The sequence below is a fragment of the Vombatus ursinus genome, unplaced genomic scaffold (genome assembly GCF_900497805.2).
Source record: "Vombatus ursinus unplaced genomic scaffold, bare-nosed wombat genome assembly UNPS02014797.1, whole genome shotgun sequence".
NCBI classification, from domain to species: domain Eukaryota; kingdom Metazoa; phylum Chordata; class Mammalia; order Diprotodontia; family Vombatidae; genus Vombatus; species Vombatus ursinus.
In genome coordinates this window covers 5,859,308-5,886,551 of record NW_020954575.1, presented here as the reverse complement: position 1 = coordinate 5,886,551, position 27,244 = coordinate 5,859,308, and the positions used below count along the sequence as shown (strand labels likewise).

General features: G+C 43.0%; 1 protein-coding gene across 1 annotated transcript in view; it reads left to right on the top strand.

Moving 5' to 3' along the window:
• The window catches only part of LPO (lactoperoxidase), a 30,141-nt gene extending 3,939 nt beyond the window's left edge, over nucleotides 1-26,202 (top strand). The window contains exons 2-13 of the mRNA XM_027870415.1: nucleotides 2,180-2,287; nucleotides 3,090-3,177; nucleotides 6,413-6,585; nucleotides 8,821-8,938; nucleotides 11,378-11,507; nucleotides 12,040-12,246; nucleotides 15,067-15,391; nucleotides 17,351-17,511; nucleotides 19,363-19,615; nucleotides 21,376-21,549; nucleotides 24,059-24,299; nucleotides 25,360-26,202. Of these exons, the coding sequence (XP_027726216.1) occupies nucleotides 2,182-2,287; nucleotides 3,090-3,177; nucleotides 6,413-6,585; nucleotides 8,821-8,938; nucleotides 11,378-11,507; nucleotides 12,040-12,246; nucleotides 15,067-15,391; nucleotides 17,351-17,511; nucleotides 19,363-19,615; nucleotides 21,376-21,549; nucleotides 24,059-24,299; nucleotides 25,360-25,567 (2,184 nt within the window). The 5' untranslated portion in view covers nucleotides 2,180-2,181 and the 3' untranslated portion in view covers nucleotides 25,568-26,202. The remainder of the gene's footprint in view (nucleotides 1-2,179; nucleotides 2,288-3,089; nucleotides 3,178-6,412; nucleotides 6,586-8,820; nucleotides 8,939-11,377; nucleotides 11,508-12,039; nucleotides 12,247-15,066; nucleotides 15,392-17,350; nucleotides 17,512-19,362; nucleotides 19,616-21,375; nucleotides 21,550-24,058; nucleotides 24,300-25,359) is intronic.
• The last annotated feature ends 1,042 nt before the right edge of the window (nucleotides 26,203-27,244 follow it).

Below are 27,244 nucleotides of genomic sequence, written 5' to 3'. Positions count from 1 at the left end.
CAAAAAAGATAAGTCTTACACAAAGCTCACACTTCATCAGTTTGTGGAACTGAATTGAAGGGGCTTGGAGGTCTCCCAGTCCAATTCTTTCACTTCACAGAAGAGGAAACCAAATCGGTGTTATAGTAAATGATTTGCCCAAGGTCACACAGTGGGTGGTAGGGGGTGAAAATAAGACTAAGGTTCTCTGACTTGAATGCCAACCCTTGTCTCAAGACATGGCACTCTGCCAGAACCTTCCCAGAAATAGAAGCTCTTGATCAATAGGGAGTGAAGACATTGAAACACTCTAATACCCTCCCCCAAAGACCCAATGGTAGGAAGCCATGATAGACTAGGGAGCATAGGGAGAAGAGAGCTATATCAAGGACAGAATAATTATCAACATTTACTTTCTCTGAGAACAGCTACCTAATGGGAAGTTAAAGTACCACATCAGAGTAAAGAAGGTGGTTGTGGGAAGCAAGGACCTCTTTGCCTTAACCTCGCTAGTAAAGACCTCTGCTGGTCTATAGGGGTATGTGCCCTAGCAGGAGGGAGGCAATGGAACACTCTGTGATACCAAGAAATCTAAGGAAATGGTAAGGAGGCAGCTGGGGAAGACCTTATGGGGGATACAGAAGTTGTCATTAAGAAATATTGATGGTAGTCATATGAGAGAGTAGGGTGAGTAAGTAGGCTGATGCAGTCACCATGCAAATGGCACCTGGTAACTGAACTGTGGATTAAGGACAACCCCTTCCTCTAAATACCTGCATCTAGAGCCATTTGGCACTGGCCATGTACTGTTGGTTGGCTGGTGTTGTTGGTTACCCCTTTCTGTCCACGTCCCATCTCACAGCTGGAGGATGAACTTCTCCCAAAAACAAGGACTGTCTCTCACTTCTCTTTGAGTCCCTCACAGTAGTGACTTAGCACATAGCTGGCGTTAATTGAAAAAACTGGGAGGACTTGTTGAGAGAAAATGGTGTAATGGTTAGAGCAATGGGCTTGAAATCAGGAAGACCTGGGTTCTAATTATACCTCAGAAACTTGCTAGTTTGGTGACCCTGAGCAAATTGCTTAACCTCTCCCAGGCTGTTTTCCCCATCTGTAAAATGAGGGTAATAGTACCAGTAGTACTTACCTCCCAGGGTTGTTGAGAGGATTAAAATTCAAAAATGTCTGTAAGGCATTTTGCGAAACTTAAAGCACTATATAAATACCAGCTGGTGTGATGATGATAATGATGAGTGCTATTGATTGTGAATCTAAGTTTGGACCGTCCAAAAATACTACTCCCTCTTTATAGTGAAAAGAACAATGAAGTCAGATGACCTGAGTTCAAATATCTGCTCTGCCACAGCCATGTGACCTTAAACAAGTCATTCTACCTCCCTGAGTGTCAGTTTCCTCATCTGTAAAATAAGGGAGTTGGCTTAGATGACCCAGCTCTAAATCTAATCTAAATTAGATAGCTAGGTGGTATAGTGACTAGAGCAATAGACTTGGCAGTCAAGAAAACCTGAGTTCAAATCCAGCCTCAGATACTTATCTATTGTATAATACTGGTTATTTAACCTCTATTTGCCTAAATTTTCTCATCTTTAAAATGAAGATAATAATAGCACCTACCTCCCAGGGTTGTTGTGAGGTTAAGATGAGGTGATATTTCTGAAGTGCTTTTGCAAACTTTAAAACTCTACACAGGGTGTCTCAAGTCTTAGTACAATAAGACTTTTCAGACACTGTGCATAAATACTAGCTGTTATCATTATTATTATTAATCCAAATCCAACACAACTTTATTAAGCACCTACTATATGCCAGGCACTGTATTAAGTGCAGAGGATACAATTAGTAAAAAGAAAGACAGTCCCTACCCTCAAGGAGCTTACAATCTAAAGGGGGAGACAACACAGAAGGAAGCAGAAAAGCAGGGCTAGGGATGAGGTTAGGACACCAGGAAGTACCTGGCCTAGGGCCATCGTATTCTATGGAGTTGAAGCCAGGCAGGGAAGAAGACGCAAAATGGAGTGACATATTAATGCTCCTCTGAGCCTTTTCCTTTTCCCATTGCCATGTTCTGGTGTTTTTCTGTTTTGCCAGATTCTTTTAGGCGTTCATGAGGTCTCATAAGGGTTGAGGGTAGGGTTGGCAAAGGTAATCCTTGTTGAATTGTGGGGGGGTTTCATTTCAGGGATGAAGCTGTTTGTCCCCTTTGCTGGGCTCCTGGCATCACTGATTTTGATCCAATCAACTGCATCTGCACAGACCTTGACCCAACAAACTGTGTCTGTAGACAATGGTAAATACCTCCTTTAAGAACATACTTGCCCCCTGGCCTGGCCTGGCCTGGCATCAGATCTCACTATGGTAGGCCATAGGAATACTGCCAATCTATTCTCCCTGTACTGTACTTGTGTGACCTGGCTAGTATATTTCTTCCTGAGACCTGCTTATGGGGTAGGGCACTGGAACCATCTCAGAGGGAAACCAGGGAAATCCTAGCCTAAATTCTCTTCCTTTCTCTAATCTTCAGCTTTCTAGTTTAATTCAATCCAGTTTGATTCAACCAACAATTATTAAATTCTTACTATGTACCAGGCATTGTGCTTGATACTTGAAAATACAAAGATAAAAACTAAACAATCCCCAGTCACTCATGGGTCTGATCCCACTACTGATCTTCAAGAAAGCTTTAACCCACTCCTGGGCTGGTTTGCTCTTCTTTAGGCAATGTGGCGATTTTGTTCTAGGGAGAAGAGAGGGTAACCATATTTAGGTGTGGGTATCCAACCAGCTCTAGCTCAACTGCAGCTCAGAAGTCCCAAGGGATCCACCATTCTCAGTTTTCTCAATATCAGGGATTATGGGTGTGTGCCATCTTGCCTGGCCCCCCTGTTCTTTTCAATCCCACAACCTCCTAGTCATTCAAATTGAACTCTGAATCTTAGCGGTGGGAAAAAAAAGTGGGAGAAGGATGGGACACCAGGAAATACCTGGCCTAGGGACATCTTGAAACCAGGCAGGCAGAAAAGGCAAAACCAGGGGTCTTCAGGACCACAGCTAATCTTCTACTCTCTCTTTTCCCTACCATGCCCTCTAAGAAAATAGCAGCAGTGCAGAAGTCATCCATGAAGCCGTGAATGAAGCCAAGAGCCAAGTTAACAAGGCCTTCCTGGCTGGCCGGAACAAGTAAGTGAGCAGGGATGGAGGAGGGGACAGCACATACTCCTCTTCACCAGCCGACAGCACATAGAGAATATGCCTACACCATTCTTGACCATCCACTGGATAGCAACATAATACTTAATATTTGGTAAATTCATTGAATACCTACCATGTGCCCTGCTAGGAGCTGGGAATACAAAACCAAAAGTGAAATAGACCCTGCCCTCAAGGAGCTTATATTCTGTTGGGAGAGACAATATACACATAAATAGATATTCACAGTTCTTAAAAAATAATTGGAGGAGGCACTAGCCGTTTGGGAAGGCTTGATATAGAAAGTGGATCTTGAGCTGAGTATTGAAGAAACCTAGAGATTTCCAGAGGCAGATATGGAGAAGTGAATTCCAGATATGAGGGTGGGGGGAGGGGGACAACAGCCCCATGGATACAGACACGGGAGATGCCATGTTGTGAGGAATAGTAAGAAGGCCAGTTTGACAGGACTATATGAAAGTGAGCAATGTGTAAATAAAGCTGGAAAGGTAGACTGGGGTTTTAAATGTTAGGGAGAAAAGTTTTCATTTGTTCCTGGAGGTAATAGGGAGTCACTAGAATTTGAGTAGGGGAGTAATACAGTCAGCCTTCAGATCAGAACTCTGAAGTTCCATAGATGCATTTGCTCTAGCCAGAAAGAAGACAGTAGTTGGAGAAAATCATTTTGGCAGCTATGGGCAGGAGGAATTAGACTGGGTGAGCTTAAAGCAGGTAGACCCACTGGGACACCGCGGTCACAGTCTAGTAGAAGTGATAAGGGCTTTGACCAGGGCATATGGCTGTCAGAAGTAAGAGTCATAAACATTGCCAGGTCTTCCAGGTTCCTTGAGAGGTCATCCAGTTCAGTGATGTCAAACACAAATATAAAGGTACTAAATCAAACATAAAAGATCTTGTAGGCCAAATATTGACATATTTCTTAAGTGTAATGTTTTCCATTTTATTACATTTTTGTTTATTTTGTTAACTATTTCCCAGTCATATTTTAATCTGGTTCAGCCTGCACACCCTTGTGTGTGAAAAGGATGCTTGACATCCTGCTGCCCTTGGGCAGAATTACATCTGTGAGAAACACAGGCACATATTGCGCTTTTCTGTTCTCTTCTTAAAACTTCTGCATGTTAGACGGATACTACACCTAAATATTCTCGATTTTTAAGCTTATCCCTAATTCAAAGAAGTCAAAGTCTCTGTGTATCAAGTGTCCCAGGAACGTAAATAAAGGTGAACACAAGGCGGTGTATGTGATTTGGGAAAATGAAAGGAAAAGTGACAAAATGTAGGAGACAGGATAAGGAAAAGTTTTCAGAAGGGGATTCACTACTTTAGAAGCATTAGAGGAGTTAGGAGTAGAGGTTCTGTGCCCCCCACCCCATGCCATTGTACTTCAGACTTACCTTCCATATGTAGGGCCAGACTAAAAAAACAAAAACCGCCGATCAGGAGACAAAATGAATCTTTGTCCTTGACTTTTTCATAAAGTTAGTTAGTCAACCAGCAATTATTAAGCACTTAATATGTGCTAGGCTCTGTTCTAAGTACTGATGATACAAAGAAAGGGGAAATGGTTTCAGAGAAAACTAGGATGAGTTATATGGACCAATGTCAAGTGAAGTGAGAAGAACCAGAAGAATGATTTATACGTGAACAGCATTGTAAAGACAATGAACTTTGAAAGTCTTAGGAACTCTAATCAACATAATGACCAGCCACAATTCTAAAGGATTCATGATGGAACAGATTTCCTACCTCCTGATAGAGATATAGTGATAGACTCAGATTGTAGATAAAACATGTTTTTAGACACGAACAATTTATCTCTCTGGGCTATACGTGTTTGTAACAGTTTGTTTTTCTTGCTTATGAAGTAAGGATTGGAAGGGAAAGGGAGAGAGAGGGAGAGGAGGATCTTCATTTTTTTAAAATAAATTTTTTTTCGGGGCAGCTGGGTTGCGCAGTGGATAGAGCAATGGCCCTGGAGTCAGGAGGACCTGAGTTCAAATCCGGCCTCAGGCCAAACACTTGACACTTACTAGCTGTGTGACCCTGGGCAAGTCACTTAACCCTAATTGCCTAAAAAAAAATTAATTAATTAATTTTCAAAAAAACAAGAAAAGGCAAAAACAGTCCTTGCTGTCAAGAGCTCACAACATAATGGAGGAATCAACATGCAACCAATTACGTACATAAAGATATATACAGAGAATATGGAAGGTAATCTCAGAGGGAATACACTGGTGGTGGGAGGTTCTGCAAAAGCCTTCTGCAAAAGGTAGGATTTAGGGGCAGCTAGGTAGCACAGTGGATAGAGCACTGGCCCTAGATTCAGGAGGGCCTGAGTTCAGATCCAGCCTCAGACACATAACACTTACTAGCTGTGTGACTCTAGGCAAGTCACTTAACCCATTGCCTAGGCAAAAAAAAAGAAAAAAGAAAGAAAGAGAGGGGTTCTGTGAGAGAGAGATAAGGAGGGACGGCGTTCCAGGCATGAGGAATAGCCAAGAAGGCACAGAAATGAGAAGGGAGGTGTCCTGCCTGACAAACGGCCAGATGAGCTGAATTGCAGAGTGAGAGAGGGGGAATCATATCCATTGCGGCGGGAAAGGCTGGAGTCAGACTGTATAAGACTTTAAAAGCAAAACCTTTATTTAGGAACCTACTGTGAGAAGCCATGTGCTCAAAAATATCTCCTCTACAAGATAAATCATTAGTTTTTTTTTTTCTTAATGCTAGAATCAGAGACGTAAGTTTGACCACCAAAGTATCTTTTTCACAGCACTTTGTGTATGCCTGCTGGATGTCACAATCCCCCTTAGGGACAGAAATCTCATATCTCCAAAATTATAGTTGAAGAAATTGGAGAGTAATGCTCCCTTGCCTAAGGTCACGTGGAACATGTCCTGTGAGATACCTGAAGCCAATGCTTATTTATAATAAGCTTCGATGTAAAATGCAAACTGATGCATTTTATCATGGCTCCACAGGCGGAACAGAGGTTCCATTGATAGCTGAGGAGGAAGGCAGTGGAATTCCCAAAAGAAATCCAAGAGGGCAGAAAACCAGACCCTCTTATATAGCAAGCATGCACACCACAGCCTGTAACCTTATGGATGATGAATGGAGCAATCCTAGCTCCCTCCAGCAGGACCTGTTGCCCCTGGGTCTCTCCTCCTAACCAATGGTCAATCATCTTGTCTCTTTGTAGGCTGAAGACCGTCCTGGATAGCGTTCCCACTCCTGTCCAGCTGTCTAAAATCTTCAAACAGGCCACAGGCCAGACTCGGGAAGTCTTGCGCAAGGCCCAGGTGTGGGAGGAGTGCCTCAAGATTCTAGACGAGAAAGCACACATGAACTTGGTGACCAGTAACAATGTCACAGGTACAGCCTCCCCACACAAAAAGTCACAGGGTTGGTGGGGAGGGGAGAAGGTAGGAGGGCTCTTCTTGTAGAAACAGAACTCGATATTGATATGTGAAATTTATTTTTTTCCAAAGAAAGGAGATTTGAGAGGATGATTCACCCAGGGAAAAATACCCTAATTTTCCCTTCAAAATGTCATTAAAAAAATGCCGCCAGAAGAGGATTTCTTTGCTTTACCTTCGGGGAGTTCGATGCCTGAAAGTAGCAGTTGTTGCTTCCTTCTCTTTCCCCATTTTCTGTCTTCTCCAGTCTTTTGGATAAGGAAGGAGAATGGTGGAAGCTAAATGGTTACCATGTAGAAATCATTTAACTTTTCTGAAGAAGTAAACTTCAAATAGGATTTGTTAGCCTACAAGAAAACTCTTCGATCTTCAATATTGCAGGCTGTGTTGGTAGCATCACTTACATATTTGTACTTAAAATATGGTTATTTTTTTCCACCATAGGCACCTTAAATGGTTAAGAAAATCATGGTTTTGATAAGAAGATTTAATCCCCGCCCCGATCTTTGTTAGTTAAATATATAAAGTTTGCTTTTAATGCATGTTTAATTTTTTTAAAGACCAAATTGGAGGGGGGAGAGTGGGTTTTTTTTGTTTTTTCTTGTTTCGTTTCTTTTTTGTTTCTTTTTTGCATTATGACTAAATTGAAAGTTTAGGGATATTTTCAGAGAAAATACCCAGTAGACAAAAGATAACCTGTCACTCAATGTCTTCTCCTACCCCTGCCCAAACACGCATCTTAGATTCTGTTTTCAAAAAACATCTCCCAAAACTCTGAAAGAGGAACAGAGAAATAAGAAGGATTGGGGATCTCTAAGATGCGGGGTATGTGAAGGTAGAACCCAGGCTAGTCATTTTCATAAATTTTCAACTTCCTAAGATTAAGTTCATAGCTCTTCAGCTGGAAGGGACCTTGGAAGCCAACTCATCCAGCCCTCTTCATTTTATGGATCAGGAGGGGAGAGCAGATAGAATAAGGATTTATTAAAAACCTAGTGTCTTCCAGGCTAAGTAAGCGTTTCACAAATATCCTCTTATTCACAACAACCCTGGGCAATAGGTGTTATTATCATTCTCATTTTACAGTTGAGGGAACTGAGGCAGACAGAGGTTGAGTGACTTGCCTAGGGTCACACAACTAGTAAGTGTCTGAGGGCAGACTTGAACTCAGGTCTGCCTGAATCCAGTCCTCTATCCACTGTGTCACCCAGCTAAGGAAATGGAGCAAGCTTGAATGACTTGTCTAAGGTCACATGGGTAGAAAGCATAGGTCTGATTCCAGAGTCTGCTCCTTCCACTGTATTATGCTTATTTCTCCTATGCCATTAACTTACCCTCCTTTATTGTTGATGCCAGGGAAAGATTTGGGCAATATCAGAAAGGAAGGGACACTAGCCTTCTGGAATTCCTGCCTAAACTCCCCATGTATTGCTCTGTGGCTCTACAAAACCATTCATCCAAGACCTCCCTTCTCCATGTCCTGAAATCCTCCCCTACCCACCTCCCATCCCAAAATCATTAGTCTCCTATCCCCTGTGCCGCCAATCTCAGGTAATTGTTAGGAAGGAAACGATTTGATTCATATTGAGGTATGTTTAACTTCCCAGGCTTATTAGTGGTCTGGAAGAGTGACTTGGTAACTCAAACAAATCTAGAGTTGGACCTTCAGGCCTCGTGATAAAGGAAGAATTATAGATAGCGTGGGACAGATATCTGGAGCCACCAACCCTATCCTCCTTAAATCACGTCTTCCACTGCCTGTGTGTGTGGAATCAGATGGAATGGGGAAGCCAGTACAATTGAGAATAGATTAGCCTTGCCAGGAAATCAGCAGGCTCCAGGAATATGTCCTTTCCAGAAGGGTGTGCTGGAGCCAGCTCAAACCAGCTTAAGAGGAGAGTGTTACCAATCAGGACTTGATTTATTGTTGTCTTGATTGTGTAGATTTAAGAACTTTATGAAGAAATGTTAATAACACAGATTAAACTTAAATGTATATCAGGTGCACTTTTTTTTTTTTCCTGGAGAGCCAGCTGTTAAACATCTACCAACATACCACATTGTGTGGTTCAGATTGTTAACTAGTTTGAGGGAATTGTAGGCAATGGTCTAACAATAACAGCAGCCCAACCTCAGAGTGGAAAGAGGGGCAAAACCTCAGAGCTTCTGAAAGGGCCTTTTTCATTTACAGACCGCAGCCCGGAATTGGTTATGCTTTCTAAGGAGGTGGGCTGCAACGTGGTGACCCAAACAATGAAGTGTGACTGGAACAGCAAATACAGGACCATTACCGGAGAGTGCAACAACAGGTGAATGGGGACCCAGGGGAAAGGTGCTCCTCCCCAAGACAAAAGACTAGGCTGCCCTTCCTCATAACCCACCTGCCCTCTAATGCTCCCTCCACCTTCCAGCCAGGGACCAGACCTTCTCAAAAACAGGGCTTAAAGAAAGCGCTTCAGACCTCTTTCCCTTTCTCATCCAGAGTCGCTATGGTAGGGAACACTTAATGGAGATTATCATATTATTCCAGGCAGCTAGGTGCACAATGGATAAAGCGGCGTGGCAGGCCTGGAGTCAGAAAGACCTGAGTTCAAATGTGACCTCAGACACTTCCTAGCTCTGTGACCCTTGGCAAGTCACTTAACCCTGTTTGCTTCAGTTTCGTCATCTGTATAACGAACTGGAGAACGAAATGGCAAACCATTCCAGTATCTTTGCCATGAAAACCCCAAATGGGTCACAACTGAACGACGAAAAATGCATTATTCAAAGAATCTCCACAAAGGCAAAGGGATCCCAAAATCCATTTTAAAATGAACCCCAGTTTAAAAGAAAATGATGCTCAAGGCTCCATTTTCCCATCTAGTACCAATGCTAATAATGACTGACATTAGTATAGTGCTTTCATTTAAGTCTTCTTATTTGATACTCACAACCACCCTTGGAATTAGGGGGGAGAGGGGAAGGATTTCTTTTGCTGAAGTAGGTGACACCATTTTTGCAGCTGAATTTTATGAGTTCATTGCTCTAGGGTGCTCCCTCTACCAATGCAGGTCACATGATCCCTGAACTTCTAGAACTTGGGTCTTAGAAAGGTGCCTAGGGCACTGAGAGGTTCAGGGTCTTAGCCACACTGACAGAGCCAATATGCGGCAGAGGCAAGACTTGAACCCACATCTTCCTGGCCTCCAGGCCAGTTCTCTATCCACTATGCCAGGCTCTATGAAGATTATTATCTCCATATACAGATGGAGAAACTGAGACTGAGAGAGGTCAAGCCAACGTTCTAAATTCAGATCTATTGACACCAGATCCAAAGGTCTTTTCACTGCATCTCATTGTAGGATAGGATAGGATATATAAAATGATATTTATTTCTGACTTCTTTGAAATTAATTAATAAGTATTTATTAAGATCCTCACTGAGTTGAAATCCAGCCTCAGACACTTACTAGCTGTGTGACCCTGGGCAAATCATTTAACCCTGATTGCCTCAACAACAAAAAAAAAAGAGTCCTGGTTTTATTGTGAGTGCACCCTCTACCAAAATATATTGCAACACTTTCACATCTTTGTAGAAGCTCAGCATATGTTCTTTTGGCTGCAAAAACACTCATCACCTGTTGCCAGCCATAGGGTTGGCAGATGCCTTCGAGGCTATTGAGTCCACCTCATCACTTAACAGAGGAGAAAGCTAAGACCCTGATAGGTTAATTAACTTCATTATAATAAATGGCAAAGCCAGGATTCAAACTCAGGTCCTGTGACTCCATGTTCAGCATTCTGTACCATGCTGCTCCTTCCCAAGGGAGATGTTATTATATTAGGTAATATTACATATTATGTTCTGGACAATTAAGATGTGTTCCCCTCCAGATAAATGACTTGTCCCAAACCACACAGCTAGTAAACAGTAGAGTCAGGACTCAGATTCTGATTTATCCTCACAGTTAATTTCCTGCAGTTAGAGTTCTCATTGCCAAAATATAACTAAAGTAGAGCCATCAGAGCTATATTCCAGAGCAAAAAATTTGGAGGGAACACACACAACTATCCAGGGACCCACTCCTTCTGCCTTGCCTGGCACACCCCTTGTGCTCACAATTCAGGGGTCACTCCCTCCCTCTGCAACCAGGAAAATTGGAAGGTGCAGGCAGCATGGTATAATGGAAAGAGTGCCAGATTTGGAGTCAAAGAACCTGGGTTCGAATCTTTGCTCTGCCACTTACCATTTGTATGATCTTGGGTAATCTATCTATTTGACTTCTCTGGGACTATAAAATGAGAAGTCCAAACTAGGTGGACTCGAAGTTTGCTTCTATTCTTAGTTTATGTTCCATGGTTCTTGGCTCCAATTTTCTCCCTTCCTGGCCCACACCCTGCCCCCCCAGCAGAGCCAGTGGCCTCTTTCTAAAGTATTTCTTCCTCCTTGTGGCTACCCCCAGTCTCTCAGCCTCCTCTCTCCACAGTAGTGGCCAGTCTTTCAGCCATATAGAAACCTTGCACCACTTCCTCCTCCCTGGCAAATCACGCTTACCCCCTCCCCACAATCTACCACTACCACCAATTGCTTCAGGCCCAAAAAGTTCCACACACAACTTTGAATTGCTATTCCTCACAGGATCCTGTACTTGGAACACCTCCTAACTCCTCCCTCCCAAAGTCCCTCTCTTCTACTACATGACGGACCTATCTAAGACTATTAGGGCCTACATGAAGGTAGAACTCTGTTCTTTCCTCCATCTCAGAAAGAACCCGGCACTAGGCTCATCAAACAGAGCATTGGTACGATGGCTACCTGCAGAATATGAAGATGGGATTTCTCAGCCTTATGGGTGGACTCCTGGGAAGAAGAGGAATGGCTTCCATCTCCCATTGGTAAGGAGGAGAATTCACTTTCAAGGATAGAGAAATAAGAAAAAGAGACAGAATACTGAATAGATAAATAAGAACTGGAGGATATTGGGATTGAGTAAATGACCATGATTTTGCCTTAATCCTTGGTAAGTTTTCCCAGAGTTCCAGTAGGTGGAAGCAAAGACCACAAGTATCTCCTTGAACTAAGCCAGAGAGAGGGAGGCAGCTGCCCAGCTTGGGTACAGCTAGAATGCCATGTTCTGCATGGCAGATTGCCTCTCTCTCCCATCCTGATCACTCTCATCCTGGTCCTGTACCCTGAATTCAATGTAGGTTGCTTTCCTAGAAGTCTGTCCATCTGCCTTGTCTGAGCAGCTGGCAGACCCTCGGGCACAGCATTCCCCTCTCATCCAAAGCCCATCATATCTTTGGCACTCTGAGGACCATGTGCCTCGGGGCCAGAGCAATCTAGTTCCACTATCCTTCCCATTCTCCAAACACCAGATAATTCACTTCCCTTCTGTCATGCCCTCTCCTCTCACTTTTCCCCTAGGTACGAGAAGTGTCCAATCAGATAGCCAGCTATCTAAATGAGGATGATGATTTTGACCCATTCTGGTCACTGATCCTCATGCAGTGGGGACAGTGGGTGGACCATGACCTCGACTTTGCTCCAGAAACCGAGCTGATGGTTAGTGAGCACACCAAAGAGCAATGTGATGAACACTGCATCCAAGAAGACAACTGTTTCCCCATCATGGTAGGCTCTTTGTGGGATCACCCTCCCTCATGTCTCAGCTTTGTCTTTGAATGCTTTCCTTCCTTGTGGTGGAACGACCTTTGATAATACAGTCTCGGAGCCAGCAAAACCAGAACATGGAGCACCAGTTTAGCAGGGGGTGGACAAAGAGCAGATCAGGACCTCCCAGTAGATATGTAAGTTTTTCCCAGTGGGCTTCATTAAGAGAAGAGCAGGTGTGGGGAGGGTGTCCATTGAAATAATCACACAGTGAGAGTAACAAGATTCTCTATCTCTGTCAAGAATGAAGAATGGTGGTCATGTCCTTTGCCACAGACCCCATCTGGAGTACCAGGCACCATAGTGTAGGAAGGAAACTGAGGATGATGATGATGATGATGATGATGATGATGAAGAAATAACAATAATGAAGCTGATGGCTTGCATTTATATAACCCTTTATGGCTTACAAAACACTCCACATGTATTGTCTCATTTGAGCCTCACAACACCTCCGTGAAGCAGGTGCTATTATTATCCTCATTTTCTAAGTGAGGGAATGGAGAGTCACAGAGGCCGTGTGACTTGTTCCTGGTCACACAGTAAGTATCTAAGGCAGGGCTTAAATCTAGGTGTTCCTGATTCTGAGTCCAGAGCTCTGCCCACTATATACCACGGCCTCTGAGAATTTGCGGGGTGCCAAGAGTTGGACAATCAGGATAGAAAAGGGCCTTGGGTCCATGCCAAGCTGAAGAAAGGGACCTGAGGGATGTCTTTGTGGGGAAGAATTCTAGGCCTGGAGAAGACCTGAGTTGAAATTCAGTCTCAGAGAATTACTAGCTATGTGACCCTAGCTAGTCACTTCATCTCTGTCTGCTGCAGTTTCCTCAACTGTAAAATGGGGATAATAATAGCACCTGCCTCCCAAGGTTGTTGTGAGGATCAAATGAGATAATATTTGTTAAAAGTGCTTAGCATTTTATAGTGCCTGACATATAGGAGGAGCTTAATAAATGTTTTTCCCCCTTTTCTCCTTCCCCTTCATGTATTTGAGGCAGCTGGGAAGCAACAGGGAGGCATGAATTCAAATTGTGCCTCAGACTCTTACCTGTGGGACCTTGGGCAAGTCATTTAACCTCTCTCAGCCTCGGTTTCCTCATCTTTAAAATGGGGATAATAATAGCATCTACCTCCCAAGGCTGTTGTAAAGGTCACATGAGTGAGTTCATAAAGTGCTTTGCAAACTTTAAAGTGTTTTCTAAATGCTACCTCTTATTGTTTGAAGGACTGTTATATGGAAGAAAAACCTTGTTCTACTTGGATAGCGTAGCAATGGATAGAGGTTGCAAAGAAACAAAATTGTTGTTACTGTTATTCGGCCATGTCTGACTCTTCATGACTCCATTTGGGGCTTTCTTGGCAAAGATACTGTAGTGGTTTGCCATTTCCTTCTCCAGATGAGGAAACTGAAGCAAACAGGATTAAGTGACTTGCCCAAGGTCACACAGGTCAAATATCTGAGGCTGAATCTGAACTCAAGTCTTCCTTACTCCAGGCCTGGTGCTCTACCCACTGTGCCACCTAGCTGTCCCAAATCAAGCAAACTTAGGTTCGATGTATAGAAACAGTAACAATTAAAGCTACTCCCTATAGGGGCAGGGGAGGTGGTAGATTCTCCCCATCCACCAGTTCTCATTAGAGGTCCTCAAGAAAAGATTGAATGACCCCTTCTCTAAGTTGTTGTAATGGGAATTCCTTTGGAGGTATGGATTGGACAAGAGAGCTATTGAATTCACTTTCAACCCTGAAATTCTGTGATTCTGTTATTCTTCAAGTGTCTGCTGATGCCACACCACCTACCTTGCCACTTCCCACCTCCATGGAGATTGCTAGGACTCCTGGCAGGGAAGGCATTCTAGCTAAGAATGAGTCTCTTTCCTTGTTTCTGTTGGATTCCCCCATTCTTCTCAGGGACTTCCCTTTCAGCCCAGCTCCTCTGTCCTTCTCCCTCCCTCCCACGGTGATTACAAGGGTTCAGGGAAGGAAATCACAGAATCTTAGAGCTGGAAGATACCTTGACATTCACTCATCTAGTTCAACCTCCTCATCTTATAGATTTGAAGGGCTGTGTGACCCTATTTGACCTCATCTCAAAAGTGAGGAGTCTGAGGCCCGGAGAGGGGAGGTAATTTGCTCAAAGTCACACAGCTGGTAAATGGAAGATATAATACTTGAACTCTGGAGTCTTTTGACTTGAAAAGCAGAATTCTTTCCATTGTACTAACATTTTCCCTTTCCCCTATGAAAAGTAGCTCCTTCACAAAAAAAAATGGGGACCCCTGTGCCACAGGAATCATCAGCTCTCCCTCCATTCACATACTTGAATTCTAGAACACCAGTGTAATTTTTGAAAATTTTACTGATATGTTTTATTTTTCCATCACCCTCATTTTCTGACAGCTCACCCTGGCCCCTCCCAAAGAGCCACCCTTTAAAATAAAGAACAGAAAGAGAGAAAAAAGAGTTCAGAAAAAAACTAATCAACACATCAACCAAGTTCACCATTGTATATGCGGGACCACTAATGTAAATTGTGGCCATCAGGGTTTAGTAAACATGGTCTTATGGATAAAATTCCTAAATGAGCTAAATAGTCAATAAATCAATACCTACTATGTGCCAGGCACTATGTTAGAGAGGCGACCCATACAACTTGTATACAGACAAATATGTACAAAACCCATATGCTTTATTATATCCCTGGAAATGAGGGCTTCTGATAAGATAGGATGGGCCCAGTCTTGCCAAACCTGCTGAGGTGCTTCCTGTTATCTATTTTAGTTTCCACCTGGTGACCCCAAGTTGAATAAGCAAGGACCTTGCATGCCCTTCTTCCGGGCTGGATTTGTCTGCCCTACAGACCCCTTCAGTTCATTGGCCCGAGAGCAAATCAATTCCCTGACTTCCTTCCTGGATGCCAGCATGGTCTATGGACCTGAACCACTCCTAGCCAACAAACTCCGAAACACAAGCTGCCCCCTGGGCCTGATGGCAGTCAATGAGGAATACTCTGATAATGGATTGGCCTTCCTACCCTTTGACTACAAGCTTCCCAGTCCCTGTAAATTCATCAATGCCACTGCTGGAGTCCCCTGCTTCTTGGCTGGTGAGTCCTATTGGCATAGTGCCCATATTTGCCAAACCAAAAATTGGTGCCCATCATCCAATAAAAGATACTCCTTTTGTAAAACCGCACTAAAAGTATACTTTCCTTTCTTGAAATTGGGACTGTCCTGGAAAATGTGGGACATATGGTCTGCTATACCTACTGAGAAGCAGAGAATGAGGGCCAAGAGAAAGGAGGGGGAGGACATTGTAAGAGATGGTGCAAGGACAAGAAATGGGACAGTCTACCAGCCATAAAACAGACCAGGAAAATTCACATGACGCCACAAGGCAGTTTTCAGGAGGAGAAAAGTCCCTACTGTTACCTTCTCACCTATATCCAGGGAAAATGAAATAGAGCAGATTATCCTATAGGCACTGGTCAAAAGCCCAGTTGGCTTTGTGGGTAGGCATAGGACAGGATAATAGAACTGGAGCAAGAAGGAAACTTAAGGTCTATCCATGAACCAGATCTTCCAAGGGAACTGGAAGACTGTCAAGTCCAACCCCCTATTTGAAGATGAGAGAAATTAAGTGATTCACCCAAGGTCTCACAGCTAGTAAGTATCTGAAGCAGGTCTTACCGACTCCAGGTCCAATGCCCTGACCACTACACCACATTACCTTTCTGTACCATGCTGACTCTCAATGCTGTCAGGAGGTGGTAAATAAGGTCAACAATTATCTTGAGAGCCCCAGGGCCCCAGATAAAAACTGGGGAAGAATCACATTGAGGGAGTCTGGAAGAACAGAGATATCCCAAGGAAAAGAGCTGAAGAAAGCAGAGGTGTGTTTTAAGAGGCCTAGAGACAATGGCCTGACTGAGGCAGGCTGAGAGGCTTCCTGTGGATCGCCTAATAAGATGTCTGGATACTCACTACACAAGTTATCATGGGGTTAGAATGGAAGAAGATGAGATAAGAAGAAAATGATTTTGGGCCTTTATCTCTCTCACCTATACTGTTGTAATAGCCTTCTAAACAGTATCCATGCTTCTCATTTCTCCTCTTTCCAATCTACCCTCCTCATAGCTTCCCAAGCAATATTTCTAAAACACAGATATAGCCATATCACTCCTCTGCTCAAAAACGTTCAGTGACTCCCTATTTCCTCTGGGATAAACCACAAAATTCTTCTATCTATGTAAAGTCCTCCACCAACTGGCTCCCAGCAATCATTCTAGTCAGTCGTATTTCATAGTATTCTCCCCTATGCATTCTCCTTTCCACTCATCCTGGCCTATTAGCCATTAGACATATGGGAAATCACATCTGCCCAGGTGGAGCCTCTACCTGGAATGGTCTTCCTCTTCACCTCTGCCTCTTAGAATCCCTGGCTACCTGGAGGCATCGAGGTGGCCTGGTGGAGAGAGCATTGGGCCTTGAGTCAGAGAGACCTGAGTTCATATCAGATCTCAGATGCTTACTAGCTATGTGATCCTGGGCAATTGGTTTAACTTCAGTCTGCCTCAGTTTCCTCAACTGCAAAATGTTGTTAGGATTAAATGAGATAATATTTGTAATAGCACCTGACACATAATAGTCATGTAATAAACACATATTTCCTTCCTTCAAAGCACAGTTCAGGTGCCACCTCTTACTAGAGGCTCTTCCTTATTCCCATAGCCATTTGTTCTGTCTCTGTCTCTCTCTTAAAATTGTTTTGTAGTTATTTATCTATGTGCATGTTATATATCCACATACACTCCCCAGTAGAATGTAAACTCCTTGAAGGCAGAGACTATTTTATTTTTGTCTTCATATTCCCTACTGCCATGCACACTTAGTCCATAAAACAAATTAAATGGAGTTGAATTGAAATGACCTGAAAGCAAGTCACATGTGATAAGGAACCTAGATCCTAAGGTGATTCCCTTTGTTTCTCCTGCCTCCCCACTCTTCTCCCTATACCTGGGCCCTGTGACTGTTGAGGAATCCAAAAGCTTCTTTGGTTTTCCTAGGTGATTCCCGGGCCAATGAACAGACTATGTTGGCAATCTTCCACACCATGTTTTTACGGGAGCACAACCGGTTGGCTAGAGAGCTGAAGAGGCTCAACCCCCATTGGGATGGAGAAAAAATCTACCAGGAAGCCCGGAAAATTGTGGGTGCAATCACACAGGTAGGGAAGGAGATTGCATACTCATATCTGTTCTGCTGTGGTCTTTTTTAATGTAATGTTTATTTTATTTAACTTTCTTTTCAATTAATAAGCACTTATTTTCTCTCTTTCCTATTCTCTCTCATTGGGGAAAAAAGAAAAAGAAAAAACAAAACCCTTGAAATAAATATGTGTAGTCAATTCCTATATTGGCCCTGTCTTAAATGTATTTCTTATTCTGAATCTTGAATCTTGAATCCATCACTTCTCTGTCAGAAAGTGGGTAGTATGGTTCATCACTGAACCATACTGGAATCATAGTTGGTGATTGCATTGATCAGAGTTCTTAAGTCTTTCAAAGTTGTTTGTCTTTATGAAATTGTTGTCAGTGGATCCATTTTTCTGTTGATTCTGCTCACTTCACTCTGCAGCAGTTCCTACAAACCTTCCCAGGTTTCTCAGAAACCAAACCCTTTTTATCAATTCTTAGAGCAAAATAGCAATTACATTCCCTCCCCCAGCTGGTAGGCATCTCCTTAGTTTCTAGTTCTTCACCATTACAAAAAGAAGTACTATAAATAATTTTGTACAAATGGGCCTTTTTTCCTCTTTCGTTGTGTTCTTTGGAGTATAGACCTGGTAGTGATATCACTGGGTCAAAAGGTACATATGATTTGTTGACTTTTCAGTCATTGTTCCCAAATGTTTCTCAGAATGACTGGACCAATCCACAATTCCATCAGCAGTGCATTAGCTTGTTTGTTTTCTCCTTTGCTCTAGTCTGCCTGGAGAGGTACTTCTCTCAGTTCAGCACCACATCCCTTCTTCCTCTTTTCCTTACCTCTGTTTTCCTTTTCTATCTTCTCCCCCCTCCCTCATTCCTTTTATTTCTTCTTCTGCCACTGTTCCATCTCCTCTTTCATCATTCAGCTTTCTAGCCCCAAATAAAACACTGGATTTGCAGCATCCCAGAATCACTTTTGTGCTCCTATCACTCAAGTTTTTCCCAGCTCTGCTACTTACCAGCGGTGAGATTCTTAACCTCTCTGGACCTGCTTTGTCTCCTAAATGGGAGTGTTTAATATTTGCACCACAAATGTCCCTAATTCAGATGCCATCTTGAACTGGAAGCCATTCCTGAAAGCCTTAGTTATTAGGAGTTAGGTAATATGGTTCATTTCTGGTCCTCTAGAATCATAGCTGGTGATTGCATTGACCAGACTCTTTAAATCTTCCTAAAAGTCTTAGTCATTAGGGTTCTTTCCCTCCTCAAATTATTGTGCATGTGCTTATCTGTTTATATGTCTAGCCACCACTATCACTGCTCCTCTCCATGAAATGGAAAGTGAGCTCCTTGAGAGCAGGGGCTGTTTTTGAACTTGTTGGCCTGGATTGCTATCTAAGGCCTCATCCAGCTCAAATATTCTCCAACTATGGGATAGAGTTAGAGACTAAGCTAGGGATTGCATTGGTATAGGAAATTCCTTCTAATAATGCAGGTCTGTACCTTTCCTACAACTTATAGTCTTAAGAGCAATGAAGGGTTAAGTGAGTTGCCCAGGGGCACACAACTAGTATGTGTCAGAGGCAGGACCTGAACCCAGGTCTTCTTAGCTTTGGGGCTGGCTCTCTATCCACTTCATTATGCTGCCTCTCTGCGGTCCTATGGAAAATTCAGCCTTTTTGACTTGTCTTCTATAGAAACAGAAAATGGCTATCCTCTCCCAACCAGATCATCTCTATTCACCATCACCAATAGCACGATCTCTGTTCAGAGACAGACTGTTTAATTAGCTTCGTCAAAGATTTCCTCCCTCAGACCTAAAGGTCTCAACCCTCTGTCACCTGTTCTCCTCGGCCCTTTTCTCCCAGGTTATCACCTTTGAAAATTACCTGCCTTTGGTGCTGGGGAAGGAGCTAGAGAAGGAGATTCCCAAGTACAAAGGCTACGATGAATCAGTGGATCCCAGCATTGCCAATGTCTTCACCATGGCCTTTAGATTCGGTCATACTGAGGTCCCATCTATTATCCACCGACTGGATGAGCATTATGAGCCCTGGGGCTCTGAACCAGAGCTTCCCCTGAATACTCTCTTTTTTAATACCTGGAGGATTATAAAAGACGGTAAGTGTCTCCCCGGAGGGCTGTTCCCACCACTCCCTGCACCTCTACTGCCTCCCTCTCCAACTTGCTCTAACCTTCACCAGACTGCCCACTCATTCCCAACAAGAAGGGTCTCAAGGGGTATCTGACTTATTTGTTCCCTTATTTACGTGGGTCAGATTTCTGTGAGCACTATAGGAAGATTCAATGGGCGATGACTTCACTTAATGCTTCACAAACTATATCCCGCAAAATCCAAATGATATAACACCTTTCCATGTTAAAAATTCAGCACTAGTGATGTTTTTCCCCTCTGAGGTATTAAATGTGAAGTTATTTACACATACAAAAAATGAATTTTGAGGCAATTTTCAGTATGTAATTAGGTTTGCTTTGTATAGCATATTGAGTACTGGACTTGGAGACAGGAAAACCTGGTTTCAGATTCTGCCCCTGACATTTCCAAGTTATGTGCCTGTAGACAAGTCCCTTTATTGCTCTAAGCCTCAGTTTCCTCGTCTGTGAAATAGAGACAGTAATATCTATAGCAGATCTTTTGCAGGGTTGTTGTGGGGCATCAAATGGAATCGTATATATGAAGCGCTTTGCAAACTTTAAAGCACTACACAAAATATTATTATTTGTTTTGTTTCCTAATTCCCTCAATCTTCCTTTTTTCCCAGATAGTCCATAACTTCAGACCAGCACTTATGGTTTCATCAGTTGAAAGCCCTAAAGATTTCTATATTTTATATACAATTCTTTTTAATGAGACTTTAACTCAAGTTCCCTCTCTGTAAAATGAAGGCATTGGATTAGAGGAAGACTAAAGTACCTCTAAGGGGCAGTGAGGGGGCACAATGGATAGAGTGCCAGACCTGGAGTCAGGAAGACTCATCTTCCTGAGTTCAAATCTGGCCTCAAACACTTACTAGCTTTGTGACCCTGGGCAAGTCACTTGACCCTGTTTGCTTCAGTTTGCTCATCTGTAAAATGAACTGGGGAAGGAAATGGCAAACTACTCCAAGTATTTTTGCCAAGAAAACCCCAAATGGGGTCAGAAAGAGTTGGACATAACTAGAACAACTGAACAAAAAAAAAGGTCCCTCTTGGATCTCACCTTCCATGATTCTGTGACAATAATCCTAAGATTTGGAAATACCTTTAAGAGGGATTGCGATAGAGCCCTGGGTCTCTGTTGTTCAATTGTAAAGAGTCAGCCCCTGCAGCTATTCCTCTTCCCTCATTGCCAGGATAAAGTCGTGGGATCATGGGATCACAGAGGCCTTGAAGGCCCTCTAGTACAAGCCTATCATTTTACAGACGAGATAACTGAGGTTCAAAGAGTGACTTGCTCATGATCCCACAGCTAATAAATGTCAAGGGGCAGGATCTGAACCAAGATCTTCCTATTTCCAGGGCCAGCATGCTATCTACTAGGCCATTCTGCCTCTGGCAGTCTACCTAGAATCATCCCCAGGACTCAGAATGTTTCTCCAGGACCACAGTTAAGGGTTCTTCTCCTACCCCCATGTTTCTAATGATGGGGAGGTGACTTAAGGCAGCTAATAATGGAGAAGGAGGTCACTTAGACTATCTGGTGGTCAAAATGACCAGAGGTCAAAATATATGTGTTCAATCCATAATATATGATCACTAAGACAAAGTAAAGATCTTCCCTTCTCCCTACCCAGATTGCTTTTTTCGTGGCTTGTTTTCCTTTTGAGCCTAGCGTGTCTTAAGGTTCAGGGAGTGTCATGTCTCTGGCTATCTCGTTACAGGTGGAATTGACCCCTTTGTCCGTGGCATGCTGGTCAGTCCCTCCAAGTTGTTGAAGCAAAATAAAATAATGAGCAGTGAGTTGCGAGACAAGCTTTTCCAGCCAACTCACAAGATCCACGGATTTGACTTGGCCTCCATCAACATGCAGAGAGGGCGGGACCATGGGCTGCCAGGTGAGAAAGGCCTGGATATAGAGCCTATAACCAGGCAACCCTCTGCTTTTATATAGGGCTCCTGAAGGTTCTTTATACCGAGTTCAGTATTGGGAATTCAGGCCATCTTAAAATTGCAGAGGGTTGCTGGTGTCTGTTCTTAAGATTCACTTTCCCCATTTCACAGATGGAGGATCTTGAGTAATTCCCTAGACCAGTCTGGGTCTCAGTTTCCTCATCTATAAAATGAGACCAGATTGTCTTTTTTAATTTATGGAATAAAACAAGAATTTCCTTAATTTAGTACAATTTAAAAAGATGATTGCACATGAAACCATAAATTCACTATGTACAACCTGATATTCCTTTGAAATATGCAACAAAGTTATCACGTAAATTTCCTTTTTCTCCCCCCTCCCCCACTTCAGAGATGGCTACCATTAGACACAAATAAGCATATGTGTGTGTATGTGTATGTATGTACGTATGTATGTATATATGTATCTATATATGCATGTAAAATTATTCTATACATCTATTTATCAGTTCTTTCTTTGGATGTGGATAACGTCTTTCTTTATATGTCCCTTATAGTTAATTTGGATATTTATAATAGTCAAAATGACTTAGTCGCTCAAAATCATTCTTAAAATTGCTGGCCAGATTGGATTAGATGACTACAGTTTCTTGGAGCTCTAAGATCCTCTGATCTTCTACCCCTCTGTGGCACACAGCTATATTTTTTTAAATGTCTAGCTCTGATCAATGCAGGGATCAGTTATGACCTTAAGCTGCAGAGAAGGTGCCAATCAGCATTGGTAGAGGGAATTTTCTCACCTGAGAGTTTCGAAAGTTGACTAAAATACTGGGAGCTAAGTGACTTGTCCTGGGACACACAGCTACTATGTGTCAGAAGTGAAATTTGAACCTGGGTTTTCTTGGCTTCAAGGCCAGTATTCCATTTACTACATCAGGGCTGCTTCTTCTAACAGTTCGTATATACTTTTAACTAAGTATACATAACAGGAAAACAATAACTGTTATTGTCTCAGAGTACCAGTAATAAACTAAATTAAAAGTGTTAAAAAATGATTAAGAGGGCTGGGGGAAGAGCTCAAGAAAGGAGAGTAGGGGTGGAGTGAGGAGGTAGGAAAAGCTTATTTCTGCTGCTTTGGCCTCAGACGCTTACTGTGTGACCCTGGGCAAGTCACTTAACCCTGTTTGCCTCAGTTTGCTTATCTGTAATATGAGCTGGAAAAGGAAATGGCAAACCACTTCAGTATCTCTGCCAAGAAAACTCCGAATAGGTTGTGAAGTCAGACAAGACCGAAACTACTGAACAACAACAAAGCATTCTCATTCTGGATAGTGCCTTAATCAAGAACGTGTGTGCAGAACCATAACTAAGGTAGGCAGCTAAGACTCTGTCCCAGTTCGAGAGCTGACAACACTTGCAGTCAAACAATAAACATTTATTAAGCGCCTACTATGTTCCAGGCACCCAACAGCAGGTTATTGCAGTAATCCAGGTGTGAGGTGATGAGGGCCTACACCAGAGCTGGGGCAGTGTTCAGAAGAGAGAAGGGAGCATTTATGAGAGATGTTATAGAGGTAAAATCAACAGGCCTTAGCAACAGATGGCATGAAAAATAGTGAGGAATCCAGGATGACTCCTAGGCTTTGAGTATGAGGAACTGGAGGGATGGTGCTGCCCTTCTTTAACCACTAGAAACGACAGGGCTTAGCGCCTAGTTAACAAAAATGAATAGCTAAAATAAAGCTAAACTCTTTTTTTTGTTTTTTTTTTGGTGAGGGGTGGGGAAAGGCAATAGGATTAAATGACTTGCTCAGAGTCACACAGCTAGCGTCTAAGGTCAGATTTGAACTCAGGTCCTCCTGACTGTAATACTGGTAGTCTATCCGTTGTACTGTCTAGCTTCCCCATTACTACTCTATTTAATCAACTCCATTGGCTCTCATTTTACCTCCAAGATCAAATATAAAGTACTCTTTATATCTGAGTCTTAAAGCCCTTCACAGCCTGGCCCCTTCCTACCTTTCCTGTCTTCTTACACTGCCTTCTCTTCCATATACCCTATGATCTAGAAACCCCTGCCATCTTACTATCCCTCGTACACAAGACTCCATCACCCAATTCTTGGCATTTTCACTGACTATCCCCCTGTCTGAAATGTCCTCCCTTCTCACTTCTGCCTGCTGGCTTCCTTCAAGACTGAGCTCAAATCCCACCTTCTGCAGGAGGCTTTTCATAGTCTTCCTCACTGTTTGTGCCTTCTTTTTGAGATTGCCTTCCCTCAACTTTATCTCTAACCTATATGCATATAATTGTATGCTGTCTTCTGTATTAGAATATGAGCTCCTTTGAGGTCCAAGATCATGTTTTTGCCTTTCTTTCTATCTCCACAGTGTCTTTCTTTCTATAGCACAGTGTCTGGCCCATAATAAGAATTCAATAAATTCTTGTCTATTGATTGACTGTGTCTACCTTCCCCCCTAACCCAATCCCCAGGGTACAATGCCTGGAGACGCTTCTGTGGCCTCTCGCAGCCTAAGACGGTAGAAGAATTGAGTATTGTGTTGGGAAACAACCGGAAACTGGCTCAAAAGTTCATGAAGCTGTATGGGACCTCAGACAACATTGACGTGTGGATTGGAGCCGTTGCTGAGCCCTTAGTGCCAGGGGGCAGAGTTGGGCCCCTCCTGAGCTGTCTCCTGGGGAGGCAATTCAGAAAGATCAGAGATGGAGACAGGTGAGTGTCCTCAAGCTAAAAAAATGAGATGGAAAAAATAGAAGTGATTTTAACAGTATCAAGGGACATCATGAAATAGCAGAAAGAAAACAGGACTAGAAGTCTTAAGAGCTGGGTTCTAGTACTTCCACTAACCACCTCTCACCTTAGATAGTCTCTTGCCTTCTCTAGGCCTCAGTTTTCTCTTCTGTAAATTATGGGGTTTGAATTCTGAGGCTTTTTCCAACTTCAACATTCTATGACTCTAGATCTTCTTGGCATAAGGGTGGAACTTTTTTATCCTCCCTAGTATTAGTGATAAAAGTTCTTCCCTCTTTTTCATTTTTATTCCCCTTGGTGACAGACTTTTGTACCCCACAGGAGGGAGAAAAGAGAGAACCTAGTAAGGGAAGGATATTCTTAGACGGGTTTCTAAATTAAAGACTGTTTCTATCCCTCTCTGCCCCACCTCAAGATATACACATGCACATACATCACCCCCTGTCAAGGAAGAATCTGTCAAAGTCTTTCACTTAAGGCCCATTATTAACATCTCATTTTTATGCCACAGCCTTCTGGCTTCCAAACTAGCACCCACCCAAGTACATGGGTCCATTGGCAAGTGAGTGTTTCTGAGATTAAGTGAGGTTTAGTCCATAAGTATATACAACATGCAAGTTTGAGGACCACAGCCCAAGTCTTTCAAGTCCTTAAAGGACTGTCATGTAGAAGACAGATTACCCCGCTTTTGTTTGTCCCAAATGGGAGAACCATGAGAAATGGTTAGAAGTTGCAAAGGGGTAAATATTGACTAGATGTTCAACATCCCAAGGTGAAATGGGCTCCCGTCATAAATAATGGGTTTACCCTCTCTGAAGGTCTGTAAAGCAGAAGCTCAATGACCATGGTTTGGTTGTGTTGTAGAGGGGATTCCTGCTCAGGAATTCTCCTGAATCCTGCTAAGCCGCCTGTAAGGTCCCTAGCTGGTCAGAGGCTCTGTGGGTTTGTTTTTTGGGTTTTTTTTTTGGTCCTGGGGCAGCAGGGGGAGTGCCATTTGGAGACCTTCTTTCCTCCCCTGTAGGTTCTTTTGGAAGAAACCTGGAGTATTCACCCCACAGCAGCAAGCAGCCCTGAAAAAAGTCACCTTTTCTCTCCTGGTCTGTGATAACACCCACATCACAGAAGTCCCCATCAATGCATTCAAGGCCAACAGATACCCTGAGGACTTTGTGAACTGCTCAAATATTGAGAAGCTGGACCTTTCCCCCTGGGTCTCGAGGACAGATTAAGGCAATACCAACAATGAGACATCAATCTTCTCAAGTTCATCAAGCACCATTAAGAAGGTGCCCCACCCTGTTCATGGCACTATTTCAGGGAAGTTAAACCTGACTCTTTTGATTGGTATTTGAGGCCCTACTGGGGCTAATCTGGTCCTAAACTACCTTTCCAATCTTTTCTCCCAGTATTCCTAAAATGGTGCCTCTGATCCAGCTAAACTGGTTGACCCTGTTGATGGAATGTGCCTAACACATCCTGTCCCTGTCCCCAAGCCTGTGCTCATCGTGCCTCCTCCTGTCTTTTCTGCCTATCAAAATCCTGTTTGTCCTTCCAAGTCCAACCCAAGTCTATTTCCTCATGAAGCTTTTCCTGGCACTGCTAATTGGCACTGATCAAAGTCTCTCTTTCGTCACCTTTCCCTTTACTTGCTTGGGCATCTTTCTGTACTTCTCTTATCTCCCTGGAAAGACCAGGCACTCTTCTAGGGTAGGGAAAGGGGTCAAATTCATCCTTGTATAGTAGTCACTCCATAAATATTCCTTGACTGATGGATTGATTGAAGCTGTGATTTCAACAGTGCAATTATGCATCACAGAATGCAAAGGTCTCTGTAATAAACTTAATAAAGAGTGAAATCCTCGCAGACCAGGAATATTTTGTATCCAGAAGAACTCAAGAACTTCCAGAGCAGGATGCTGCACACATACATTGGCCAAAACGGTCACTGGACTGGTTGTTTTTGTTAACTCCTTTTCTCATTAACTAGGGAAATTTCAGTTTGGGGAGCTTGGGAAAGTGATAGGGTTATGAGGAAATGACAGTAGTGTTCAGACAAAAGGCATTAATTAAGGTTAGTTTAAAAAGAAGAACCCAGGGACACAGGGAATAATCAACACTAGTGTTTATATACCACTCTGAGTTTTGTGATGCGCTTGGCCTGTATTTTCTCATTTGATCCTCACAACAACCCTACCCGATAAAATTAGTTTCCTCATTTTACAGATCAAGCAACTGAGGCTGGGAGATGTTAAGTGACTTGCCCACAATCATCCAGCTAGTAGATGTTTGAGATGGAATTTGAAATCAGGTCTTTCTGATTCCAAGTCCAGAGCTCTACCTACTGGCTGAGAGGGCTTAAGGTCTTTGGCTAGTGAGAATTGGGCAGAGTGATACTTTAGGAGGTAAGTTGTTCTTGGTGAACCTAAAGCAGGGGGTTTTAAGTTTTGGGGTATCACAGACTCCTTTAGCAGTCTGGTGAAGCCTATGGACCACTTCTCAGAATAAAGTTTTTAAATGTATAAAATAAAATACATGGGATTACCCAAAAAAAGGGGCACAGTGGATAGAGAGCTGGATCTGAGTTAAAATCTGGCCTCAGAATAGCTGTGTGGCCCTGGGCAAGTCAGACGCTGTTTGTTTCAGTTTCCCCATTTGTAAAATGAGCTGGAGAAAATGGCAAAACTTTGCCAACAAAACCCCAAATGGAGTCACGAACTGAAACCACTGAACAACAAAAGGATTATGAAGGAATCCAAATGTTAGTGAAAGTAATTTTTTTTTCCTGATCCAAGTTCACCGACCCCTTAAAATCTATTCAAAGACCTGTGAATAGTGGGCAAGGGAAACCCGTGGACCACCGGTAAGAACCCCTGCCCCAAGGCCAGAATGAATACCCTTCCTAGTGC